The 13,621-nt window shown below is 42.5% G+C and overlaps 1 protein-coding gene across 2 annotated transcripts in view; it reads left to right on the top strand.

The window, feature by feature from the left end:
• The window catches only part of lrch1 (leucine-rich repeats and calponin homology (CH) domain containing 1), a 348,164-nt gene extending 336,691 nt beyond the window's left edge, over positions 1-11,473 (top strand). For both annotated transcript variants that reach the window (XM_084314586.1, XM_084314585.1), the window contains one exon: positions 11,297-11,473. In XM_084314586.1, the coding sequence (XP_084170712.1) occupies positions 11,297-11,410 (114 nt within the window). In that variant the 3' untranslated portion in view covers positions 11,411-11,473. The remainder of the gene's footprint in view (positions 1-11,296) is intronic.
• The last annotated feature ends 2,148 nt before the right edge of the window (positions 11,474-13,621 follow it).

Genomic DNA, 13,621 nt, shown 5'->3' with positions numbered 1-13,621 from the left:
AGTCAGACAAGAAGTTAGGTACCTTTCTCATCAGAGAGAGAGACCCGCAGCATGCTAGCTAGCACAAGGATTGGAAGTGGATACAGACCATTAGCCTACCATCAAAAGTAACAAAATACACTTTCCAACAATGGTCTTATTTACATGTTGTGACTTGTATATTTACCATGTAGCCTATAGAAATAACAGTATCAGCCTATGTATCTGCTTCGAAGATTATATCTCATTTTACATTGTTATTTCTTCACGTGGTAAATACACAAGTCACAACATGTAAATAAGACAGTTTTGGAGTTGTTGGAAAGTGTATTTTGTAGGCTAATGGTCTGTATCCATTTCCAGTCATTGTGCTAAGCTAGCTAGCGCACTGCGGGTGCCTCTCTCTCTGTACTGCATACACAGAGATGAACCTAAGAAAGGTCTAATCTTGTCTGACTCTGTGAAAGACGGCAAATGGCGTGTTCCTTTAAAGGGGACATGCATTGCTATTCCTATTTGGGCAACTTTACACAATTCCTGTGAGTCTATGGAACACCTCTGTAAGGTTTTATTAAAAAAAAATGCATTGTTTTATATTTCTAATCAAGTACTCAAAAGCATAATTTTTCTCACTTTGGATTTCAGGCTGTGTTGGCCTGGTGCCGCCCATAAGCACTTTGAGTGACAGTCACCCACACAGTCTGCGACTGGCAGACAGAGAGATATAGAGAGACTGAGGGGGATACTAATTAATTTTGCCGCAGGGGGGCATAATACCACAGGACAATGCATTGGTAACTTGTTTCAAATGACAATATATACCTCTGTGATTATTATTGTACGGATCGGAATACGGGCGTGCGCGTGGGAGCATGCACAAAGATATTACAGTGATATGCTGCTCCCGAGTCTGACTGCTCTCGCTCGCTCTGCCTCCCGTTTGAGGAAGTGTCGGGTTTCACTCACGCTACAACCATAGAGCCAATCAGATCACAATCACCACCAGCGCCGAGTTACGTCACCTTGCGAGTCAAATCAGAATGACCTAATTAAATGGAGGAGGAAATTGTCTCAACTGAATGAGAGCAATCCGCCAATATGGTATTTAGAGACACAGACCCATTGATACTAACTCCTATTACTATAAAACAATGCTAGACACTGAAAAAAGCCATTTATAATGCATGTCCCCTTTAATATACAAACATTCTATGGCTGCCACATAACAGCCAGAGAATGTCCGTTCGATCTGTTAAATATTTTTGTTGCCATTTAAGCTTTGTTGCCACATAAACTATGCCATTCTGCCATAATTAAGTTGTGAGGTTTTAACTTTGTCAGTGCTGATATTGATCTAGTGTGTTGGGAGGATGTTTTTGATGACTTGTGTATGATATGTTGAAGTTGAATGGTTGATATAATAAATCCGTTTTGGGGGATGGAGTCCCGTCTTTCACAGTGCCTCTGTGTTAGTGCTGCTTCATTATGGAAAATAATCGCAATCACGATTATTTTGATTGATATTGAAATCACGATTATTAAACACGATTTCTCATTGATTTGAGAACATCATATGACGACACAAAAAGGCTGCCTTTCTGTCATCTTCTACAATCTACAAGCAGGGCCGCGGGAACTCAGTAATCGTTGGGGGTGCTGAGATAAGTGATATTAATAATAACGTCAGAGGCGGTGCCGGTGGGTTGCGCTGAAGGGGAGGCAATGACCGCGCAGCGCGAAAATATTTTCCTCTTTTAATATATAGTGCAAATTAAGTGTTCAAATGAAGGCATCCAATAATAGATTAACCATTGTCTTACCTCCTTAATGCAGCAAAATGCAACGTTTCGTCTTGGCATCAATAATCTTTTCTGCCCGGTGCAGCCCGGTAGCGTAAAGATTTTCCCTAACCCACTTTCAGTTCCGCGTTCGGGATCCCTTTGTTTATATGCCTAAAACACCGGTCTGTATAGCAGGGAACACTGCATTATCGAGACAGCGCCCCTATGAGGATCTTTTACGAATTCTAAGAGTAGGGTAAATCTGCAGTGCCGCTCAATGACATTGAGTAGGATACGGTATTACAATGGAATAAAAGCCAAAACAACCTTGCAGTTACAACTCCCTGCCAGGTGGGGGTGCTGCAGACCCCGCAGCACCTAGTAGGGTCATCTGTGGCACTTCCGTGACCGTGGAGAGCGAAGGTCCGTTTCTCAATGGATTTGTCATCTAGGAGGGTTAATAAACAAATTTAGCCGGGGTGTATTTTTTTAAAAGGCGGGGGAAATTCGTGAGAGACCAAAATCCAAAATGGCTGCAGTGGAAATGAACTTTTTAATGGTTTGACCTACAATGATGCACAATACATGGTTTCAGAGCTTATTTTGATCAAGGAATACATATTTGGTGTTTATATAATTATTTGACCTATTGTTGACCTTCAAATGCAAGATGGCTGCCACCTTTGCTATTTACATGGTAGGCAACAGTACGTCGATATAAAAAATCACAAATCAATAAAAATGGACATCAAATATGGGGTCCCCCAGGGGTCAATTCTAGGGCCTTACTATTTATTCTCTATATAAATGACTTTGTCAACTCATCTGTACTTCTGCACAAAGTTATATTTGCTGATGACACTAATTTGTTTCTGTCACATAAAAATCCACTCGAGCTACAAGATCTACTCAATACAGAACTACAAAAAGTGGACACCTGGTTCAAATGCAACAAGTTATCACTAAATCTCAGCAAAACAAACTTTATTGTCTTCCACTCAAATCGGATGCACACACATCACATGTGCATAAAAATAAATGGAAAGGAGCTGTCAAGAGTGGCGTCCACAAAATTCCTGGGGGTCATCATCGATGAGTCACTCAACTTCAAATGCCACATAAAATACCTACAAGCAAAACTGTCCAAATATGTTGGCTTATTCTGCAAAATACGTCATTTTCTTCCCTTGCCTGCCCTTCTCACTTTATACAAAACCCTGTTTGAACCCCTCATTAATTACTGTAACGTCATATGGTGCAACACATACCCCAGCCATCTCAAAAAACTAGAAAGCCTACAAAAGAGGGTACTACGAGTGCTGTCATGGTCCGGGTATCGAGCGCCCTCAAAGCCTCTTTTCCATCGCTTTGGTCTCCTGAGGCTCGCTGAATTTAACATTCATCAAAACGCATCAATTATGTATCAAGTTGTCAACAACATGAATCACAGACTGTCTGAGCTTGTCCCAGTCTGCCAACCACTGCACATCCACAACACAAGAAACAAGCATCTTATATCTGGCAAGAGGAGAAGGCTAAATTGTGCTAGCCTAAGCATAGCATGCAGGGGTCCACAGATCTGGAACAAGCTTGATGAAAATCTAAAAATGACTAATACCTTTAAAACCTTTAAAAAATCACTGAAAGAGGAACTGCTAAAATCATATCTCTAATTAAAATGATAACTTAGAAATAAAATTGTCTGTATTATGTATCTCTGTTATATGTCAGTTAGTAGGTAGGTGTGTAAACCTACCCACGTTGTATTGTTTTGTTTTGTTTTTGTTTTTTTGTTTTTGTTTTTTTGTTATTGTTTTGTTATTCATATTCTGTTTGTATCTGTGTTCAGGCTCCCTCCAAAAGCTTTAAATAGCTTCTTGGGAGACCTGGCACATGCACACAATTTGCGACATGTTATCACATGAGGATACTCACATGTAAAATGTATCGTGTGTGTGTGTGAATAAAAATTCATTCATTCATTCATTCAATTTTGAGCTCCAAAATGGATTTTTTCAAAATCGTCACAGAGCCTTCATATTAGGCTCTAATGAAAGCTCTGCTCATGATGAGTTGAATAATATACAGTATTAAGTACACAGAAGTTATCTCTGAGGTCAATAAAGTCAATGTTTGTGTGTAAACAACAGTTACTGATTTGCGGTTTTCCATTAAATAGGGTATACTGAGAATATGGTGTCCAGTTCATACCATCACATTTTCATAATGAACCAACAATTATTTTGCACTATAGCCTAACATAAAATAGTATTCTGTATGCAAAGCTAGCAAGGTTAGTTGCTTGAGCCGAATTTAACCCTTGTGCGCCACTTATTTATTTATCTTACTTTGGTGTTAACAAAAACTCTGGGTCCGAATGTACCACCTCACTGGACAGCGCACTACCACTGCTATCAACCTGGGCGTAAATGTCCATGGCATAACAAGGAGTAAAGATCTGGTAGACACTCTGCACAAGAGTGGTGTCTGCATCAGCTATGCAGATACACTGCTCCTCTATGACCACTGGGCTCTGATGGATGTGGAGCAGAAGTGTGCAGAACTGACAAAGGTTTGCCAGTACAGATGCCCCCCTGGTAGCAAGAGTGAGCCACCTGCTCGTCCCAGGGTAGATCCACCAGTGGATGGGTCAGCTCCGCAGCGTGCTCGCTCTGTAATACATGCACTGTCTCGTGTAGACAATCATGGTACAAGACCACCACCTGAAGAGCAGCGAGTTTCAGGATACAGTGGTGCCCAGTCCTGCTGTCATCCACCACCCAACAGGATCACGCCTTACTACCACACAACATACAATGAACCTCCAAGCAAGTCAGTGGTGAATGACATCATGGTGAAACATGTGGAGGCCATGCGGCTGAAGAATATTCCATTCTCCTTTCTTGTTGGTGACCTGCCCACCTACAAGACGATCACTCAGCTCAAGGCAGAGAATCCAGAAATGTTCAAGGACATCATCCCAATCCTCTGAGCTTTCCACCAGCTGATGTCCTACATCTATGCCATCTACAAGAGATTCAAGGGCTCTGGAATGGCAGACACTCAGCAGGGGTAGTAGTGGAGGGGTCGGTAGACCAAGCACTACGAGGAAAGCACTACAGACGGGGCATGCGGTGCATCCTACTCTTGAGAGAGGTTCTTATCCAAAATCAACTGTCAAAGATTCTTGAACACAAAGAACTATCGGAAGACATCAAGGAGAACCTCAACATTCTACGGAATGCACTGACTGAAACTCAAGAGGCTCTACAGACAGCTTACTGTGATCTTGAGAATGATGGCGACATGAAGGAGCTGATCAACAGAGTTTATAAGAAGCCTGGCACAGACATGGGGGACTTTTGGGTCTCGTTCTTGGAGATGTCTGACCCACTTGTACAATGTCTTGATGCATGTCATGCAAGAAATGGCTCTGAGTACCTATTGTCAACCTATAACATGCTGCCAGGACTGATGGCATACGACAACCATGACTATGGGAGGTGGTTGCCAGACTACTGGGCAATGCTCTCTTCACTGTCAGATGAACAAATGGAGTTCTTCAATGATCACTTTACCCAGTCAATGACAGGGCTACCCTACTCCTGCCAGCCCCTCAATCTTTGAATAGAAACAACTATGAATCTGAACTCAAAGCTAAAGCAAGGATGGACTCAGCTTTTAAAGAATGAGAAACAACTGTTCTCAACAACAAGGAATGCAAACAACGTTGCAAGGGTGAAGTGTGAAGCGGGGCCTCCAGTGCCAGCGTCGTCACAGGAAGCATGTCGAATGCCAGCCAGCGAGGATGAAGAAGGATGAGCAAGCAGTTCAGGACCTGCAGGCATGCATGAGGGATTTTGAAGCTGATCCATTTGACATCTCCTCACCTACACTGAGGTCACTACAGTCTGGCCTCCTCGCCTCACCAGAGTTACTGCATGACCTTAAGACTGCAATTCCAGATTCCAGGTTGAGACTTTTCTGCAAGAGCGGGTGTTCACCAAGATCAAGCCTCTTACTGCAACCATCCACATGAATAAGAGAGGGAATTTTGCAAGTGAAAAGAGCTGCGCACCTTCTGGTGCTCATACGCAGGTGGCCCATATGGAGAGATCAGGACTAGCGGCCCTGGTGGACCTAGCAGAGGGATCTGGTATGATACAACTTGAATCATCCCTTGAGAGAAGAGTGACAGAGGAGTGCCTTTCACTCTTCAATGTGGATGGGTCAATGTGCAAGACTGTGAAGAGCAAGTTGTTAGAGCTTTTCACCCTAGAACCAGTTCCTGAGGAACCGCAGAACTACGTGAGCCTTGTAGACATGGGTCTGATATAGCGGCTTGCCACCCCCACACCTGAGGACCGAGAGGCTAGGAAGCGGGATGGTTCAGAGTACCGCTGGAATGACTACCTGCATAAAATCTGCGCAATCATCTTCTCACGCCATGCCAATGCTTACCTCATCATTCTCATCAACGACAAGTATGACCTTCCCTTCAGCATCAAGGATGATGAGCATGATGATGAGCAAAACATCCACACATCCCAAATGTTTTCCTGAAACCCGAAGACAGGTTCCCAGGTCAACTCATGGTCAACTCAGGAAACAAGGTCAGATTGCAAAAACTTGTGAAAGAACAGCTGAAAACACAAGTTGGTCATGTGCAGGGTGCTATCATATACTGTGAGGGAGAAGTGTCAACCAACCTCAGCAGTGGCATCGATAATGGAGAGTATGTCTTCAAACATCCAGAGGCAGATACAATGCTGCTTTCCGCCTATGCAAAGGTGAGGACCACCAACTACACTGGACCTGTTGTTCTGGACTGCGGAGACACAGACGTGTTTGTCCAAGCAGCTTATGTCTCGTAACAAATCAGAGGTGATCTGCTGATCAAGCACAAGAATGCATTTATCAACTGCCGTGCAATGCTCTCTGAAGAGGTTGCAGACATCATCATACCTCTCCATGGCAGTAACCCAACTCAGGCTTCTATGGGCATGGAAATAAAAAGGTGTTGGAGAAGGTGATGGTTGTTCCTGAGGCAAGAGAGCTCCTGGGACGAGTGGGTGATAGTCTGGAGTTGAAAGATGAAGTGAGAGCAGATATGAAAGCATTTGTCCTCTCAATTGTTTACGCTGAGAGTGCAGATGTTATGTGTGTACGATTCGTCTCCCACCTGATGAGGACTCCTTGGATCTTCATGTGGAAAGGACAAACTACATTACATATTGCCAGCTCCATTACAACCTTCAAGAACATCCTTCCCCCATTGGTCACGGCTGGGAACTAGTGAATGGGAAGTGCCGGCCAGTGTATCATACCCTTCCCCCCTTGCCCCAGCAGCTCACATCTCATGACTGCTCAGATGAGAGTAGCAGTGATGATGAATGGAGTCAGTGTGGAGAATCAACAGATTCTGATGAAGAATAGTGATTCTGTCTCCCGTTCTCATCATCCATCAACAACAAGTTGTTACGTTATATCATCTGCTTAGCTTACTTTATATCCATCCCTATACTCTGTATTTTGTGTTTTCTACCAGCCTTTTCTCTCCACCCTTATTTCCTTTATTTTTTAATATTGTGATGTGAACATTAGTGTGTTTTTATTCTAACAATTATATTTTCAGTTTGACATTACATGGTTCAGTTGCTGTGTCAGCCAGAGGGAGATTTTGTTGCCTCCAAATCTGCCCTTAAGGCCATTAGGCTACTAGTTGATCAATTATTATTTTGGAGTGCTATTTGTTGAAGCACTATAGTTATACAAAAGTTACAAAACATATAGAAAAAAAAGAAAGAAAAACCTTGTCACCTTGTCGTGGTAAGGGAGCTTGAGTACCTCAGTGAACCCTGAGAGCTATGCCAGTAGGAGGAATTTTTTTTGTACCAAACCGGACAGGTCTAGGGTGAGAGGTTAGGCCAATAACCCACCCTGCTGAAGCAAACAGGGGTGATCATGTCTCCAACTTTCACAGATGGATGGAGTATGGTGGAAGATAGCCACCTACCCCCTCTGTCCATAACTCAACTCATCATGAGCAGAGCTTTCATTCGAGCCTAATATGAAGGCTCTGTGACGATTTTGAAAAAAATCCATTTTGGAGCTCAAAATGGGCAGCCATCTTGCATTTGAAGGTCAACAATAGGTCAAATCATTATATGAACACCAAATATGTATTCCTTGATCAAAATAAGCTCTGAAACCATGTATTGTGCATCATTGTAGGTCAAACCATTAAAAAGTAAATTTCCACGGCAGCCATTTTGGATTTTGGTCTCTCGCGAATCTTCCCCGCCTTTAAAAAAAATACCCCCCGGCTAAATTTGTTTATTAACCCTCCTAGATGACAAATCCATTGAGAAACGGACCTTCGCTCTCCACGGTCACGGAATTGCCACAGATGACCATACTAACCCCCACTTGCTGCGTCCCTGTCTACAAGTTAGACAGACATTTAAAAACAAAGTGCATCGTGGCTCCTCCCTCTCAACATGAGCTGAAACTACTGTTGGAGCTTGTGGGGGAGGGGCGGATCACACCACTGTGAAGGAAGGGTGCACAGCATTTACAACACAAGACAAAATGAGAGCAACACGGCATGTGGCACAGTAATCCTTTTATCTCGATTATCTTGTTTTCATGATCGCAGGGATAGGAGTCAAAATCGTATTAATCCACTTTCATTAATTTGTGCTAAACTAGGCTAGCTTGAAGCCAGATCGTTTTTTGAACGCAAATTGGTATCTTCTTGTCTGACTCTGGAGAAGACGGTAAGCACATTTATCATAATGTTGGCGTGTTTCTTTAAAGTACCACATAAAAAGGTTGCTCTCTATTGTGCCATAACTCTTTCTGCGCCATACCCAAGATTTCTCGGGTTTCAAATCCAACAGTTGAGTCTTGGTGACTCACCTGAGTCCTTGAAATTGCAATGACGATTGGATCCCGCCAGGTGGCAGTATCGCCTACCTTATGAACATGCATATGGGCCAGCTTAGTGTGGGTGGCCCCAGCCCCCAAACAACTAGGGACTCACTCTACTAGTAGGTTGCGAGCAGCTGTGAGCAGGATGACAATGACGATCGCCTAGAGCAGGGGTCGGCAACCTGCGGCTCTTTAGCCAATCTTTAGCCCTTTTTATTTATTATTATTATAATTTTTTTAGATCGATGTCATACTGTGACACTGAAATGAAAAAATATTTCATCAACAAAAATATTTCATCAACTAAAATATACAGTACGTCACACCCCGCGCCTCTCCCTGCCATCTGCAAGTGGCTAATCTTGAGTTTCCGACCCCCCAGTAAGCTAACCGTGGATACATCCAAAAAAAGGAAAGTCTGAGGAAAATAGAGGGTTTAATTCAGCGTGGACAGGTAGGTAGGTAGGTAGGTATTTATTTAGACAACAAAACATATACAGATCATTTCATCACATATTTGCCTTTGTCAAGGATAGGAACGAAAAAGCCAATGACTTATTTACATCGTTGTCCCTGGAAGTCAAGGATGCTTGATACATACACATACAAGGCACAAGGCAGCTGTGGTCAAAATGCTTCCAAAAAATTCCCCAATTTGGTTTAAACACGATTTATCACGTCCTTAATCTCCTGCGTGATACCTAGCATGGTCTTTGATCTCGATTGTTTGTCAGAGTGGTAGACCGCGAGTCTCTTAAAAGGTCTACCACTAAAAGTAGGTCTACAGATGCCAGTGTTTTTTCTCCTATTCTGTGTTTTATTTCAAAGTAGGTCTACACATTGTAGTCTTTTTTCAAAGTAGACTACTTTTTATTTTATAAATGTTCTACAAATAAGGGAAAGACTCAAATATACCTGCATAGTTCAGGGTTTTATTTCAAAGTAGGTCTACAGATGCCAGTGTTTTGTCTCCTCTTCTGTGTTTTATTTCAAAGTAGGTCTACACATGGTAGTCTTTTTTCAAAGTGGATTACTTTTTATTTTATAAATGTTCCACAAATAAGGGAAGGACTCAAATATACCTGAATAGTTCAGGGTTTTATTTCAAAGTCGGTCTACAGACACCAGTGTTTTGTCTCTTCTGTGTTTTATTTAAAGATAGGTCTACACAGCCAGTATTTTTTCTCCTCTTCATACGAGTTTGAGGTTTTCCTTTGTTATAACAGGTAAAAACAGCAATAAAAAGACAAATAATTTCTTTTTGTTGCTTTATAATTCCATTAATGCAACAAACTGTGTGCTAGAAGTATAAAGTATAATAAATCGCAAATTACTTTGGGTATGCAATTGTCAGGCGTTTTATGCTAAATGTGGGGTATGCTTGGGGATAACTATATATAAAATGTTATACACTGTGTTATCTTCATTTTAAGGGTAAATTGGTTTTGCGGCTCCAGAGGAATTTTATTTTGTGGGAGGGGGGAAAAATGGCTCTTTTGATAGTAAAGGTTGCTGACCCCTGCCTAGAGCGAACTATTGGATATTATGAAAAAGACTAAATGGATTATATTGATGATGATTATGGACGATAAGGTGCGTTTACTAACGTTATATGTATTGATCCTGTTCTGATTCAAGACAGGTAACGTCCATTTTACATCTACCTTACCGAAACTCCATCATAAAACATGCGTTTGCAGCATCGGAAAACAAGGTCATGTGTTTACCTTTGACCTGGCAATAATATAGGTTTCAGGCGAGCAGCCACGATGTTTGCGCATACGCTGCACAAAACACACTTTATCTCACAATCTAGAAAATCAGCCTGGATTATTTTGAAACGGGGCAATGTTTAGCTCGGGATTGTGCACAAACGAGGGTATGTAGAAATTAACTATTTTTTACATGTTGGAGTATAAATAGTGCCTGTCAAATGAGCCATACTATTGTCTCCATAGCTATAATATAGAATATACAATAGCTCTGCAAAGATCATGAAATATCGTGAAAATGGTAAAAATAAAATAAAAACTGACGCCAGGGAGTACAGATGGGAAAACAGTGTGGCATTCAATGAATTAATGCAGTGTCTAAAATACTGTATTATATCACAATGGCAACACTTTTCAGTGAGCTTTTCAATATTAGCATTTTATTCTTTTGTTTTTTCAACATTTGTTGTCATTATACAGCACAAATACAGTACAACAAAAAGAAGACAAGACAAGATTGATTTGGAACCCACATGTCTGAAGACTGGTCCTGAACTGGACAGCCAAGCATGCGGTTGTCCACAAGGACACACTCTAAACATGTCGGTTTACATGTATATAGTTCTCATTCAGTTTGTTTTCTGCCGCCCTCTTTCTCTCCACGCCTGTTTCTACAATTCTTCTCTCCATTCCTCCTCCTCTCTCTCTCTGTTCCCATCTCCTTCCTTCCTCTCTCTCTCCCTCCATCCTTCCTTCTCTCCATCTTCACCATCTCTCTCTGCCTCTGTCTCTCTCTCGGTGTCTCTCTCTCTGTGTGTGTCTCTCTCTCTCTCTCTCTCTCTCTCTCTCTCTCTCTCTCTCTCTCTCTCTCTCTCTCTCTCTCTCTCTCAGGATAAGCTGTGTCTTCCGCACCACATCCTGGAGGAGAGAGGCATGGTGAAGTTGAGCAACACGGTCCAGGCCCTGGTGGACGAGACCTCCACTAAACAGACCCTCTTCACGTGAAGCAGAGAGAGAGAGAGGAGAGAGAGAGAGACAGGGGGCATTTCCACCAAGCAGCCAACATATGCCCCCCCACCCACACACACACAGACACACACACACACACACACACACACACACGACAGACTTCGGGGGAAACGTGTGTGTGTGTGTGTGTGTGTGTGTGTGTGTGTGTGTGTGTGTGTGTGTGTGTGTGTGTGTGTGTGTGTGTGTGTGTGTGTGTGTGTGTGTGTGTGTGTGTGTGTGTGTGTGTGTGTGTGTGTGTGTGTGTGTGTGTGTGTGTGTGTGTGTGTGTGTGTGTGTGTGTGTGTGTGTGTGTGGAGAGAGAGAGATGGGGGGGGGGGGGGGTACCTGAGTTCTACCCTACTGGTTCAATGTAAATTAAATGGCATGCTGTTCCTCATACTAGCTCCCGGATAGTTGGAACTAGGGATGCCCCGATCACGTTTTTTGATACCGATCGCCGTGAGCCATATCGGCCGATACCGATCGTTTTTGATTAAAAATAATTAAAAATAATTTTATATACATATTTTTTTATAAAATATATATATTATATAATTAGACTTGTACTTGTATTATCTGCGAGACATCGCCACCACGCAACAAGTCAAAATGCTCGCTATCTGCAAACAGCTCCACTGTCTGTGTGTACTCTAGTAGCCTCCAGCTCCAGCAAGGATTCTCCTGCGCTGCAGCTGGACCCTATTGGTATAACGTTACTGTGCTTTGGTCATATCACATTCAGCAAGCCCTCAGCTCCAATACGCATTGAATCAATGTTATAAGACTGTAGCTTCTGTAGCTACTGCTAGCCGGCTAGATGACGTTAAGACAACTATTTAGTTCAATGGGACATTTCGTTTTGAACAGTGAACTAACGTCAGCTAACGCGAGCTAACGGAGGTATTAACATGGACTACTAGACTTGCTGGAGCATTTGTTGATATCAGGAGCTATCAGTAGCTAGCCGGCTAAATACCGTTAGACAATGCCTACTAAAAGTGAATAGTTGACTCTGTAATTTTGTTTAAACAGTAACGATAGCTAGGTAGCTAATGTTAGCTCATGGTCGAATGCACTATAGACTTGAGCAGAGGAGCCTCCTCTCAGTCCTCTGTGTTTACAAACTGTACACAGGTGCTGGCGGGGCTAGGGAGGAGGAGCAGTGGCAGTTTGCAGGTCGTGTGTGTCTGAGACAGACAGCGAGTGAGATCTCCGCTTGATCGGTTTCCGCGATCGGCGAATATGACTCATTATCGGAATTCACGATCGCATATTTATACTGACTATCGGCCGATAACGATCGGTGGCCGATCTATCGGGGCATCCCTAGTTGGAACCAATCGAAATCTACTGCACCTTGGGAGATATCTTCAGTGAGACAGACCCCATTGACTTTGCATTGGTTTGTGGCTAAACTATCCAGAGCTAGTGTTTGAGGAACAGCATGGATTGTGCTGAGAAAAGAAGGATTCTACCGATCAACATCATCATCGGTGAGTAAGAAATAGGGCTTGGCATCCAAAGATCTGAACTATCCCTTTAAAAGTTGTTTCCTGAGGCCGGTGTAAACGCTCAGTGTCATCATCCTGGGGTGTGGTCACAAGAGCGCTGTGGGGCTTCTTCCAGACTGAAGTGGACTGAACCAATGTTAACGGGGGGGGGGGGGGGGCACGTTAACTGTCTTAACACTCGCACAGGAGCCGTGATTTGTTTTGGGAAATGCCATTTCTGGGTCGTAGGAACCCTAAACACGCTTGTGACGTGCTTCACCATGTGTTTTTCAGCATGAGGTTCTTGAGGAAACACTAGACACTCTTAGCCCCGCTGGCCCATTTCACATTTCTAACGTGGGTCTCAAGCTAAGTTGTTGGTGAACAGTGTGAATATCTATCCTACAAGTAGCTATTCTATTATAAAGACCATGTATCTCAGCACTCGGGGGGGGGGGAAACAAAGAAATGAAAGAAAAAAAAGAAAGCACATGCCAATCAAGCAAAGTCTTTAAATAGTAGAGAGGTCTCTTTGAGAAATGTTTTACCTACAGCTTCTATTTAAATATACAGGTATTTATGATATAAAGATAAGCCAAGATGAGTTGTTGGGTTGTTGTATACATGAAAAAAAGGAAGAAAAAAAAAATATCCCAAAATATTTTTCTCTAATATATTTTAGGTATAGTTCTGTATATTTTATAATGTTTTACTGGCT

The sequence above is a fragment of the Notolepis coatsorum genome (assembly GCF_963971535.1).
Source record: "Notolepis coatsorum genome assembly, chromosome: 5".
Taxonomy (NCBI): Eukaryota; Metazoa; Chordata; class Actinopteri; order Aulopiformes; family Paralepididae; genus Notolepis; species Notolepis coatsorum.
The sequence above is the reverse complement of the archived record's forward strand: the minus strand, read 5'-3'. Positions and strand labels throughout refer to the sequence as shown.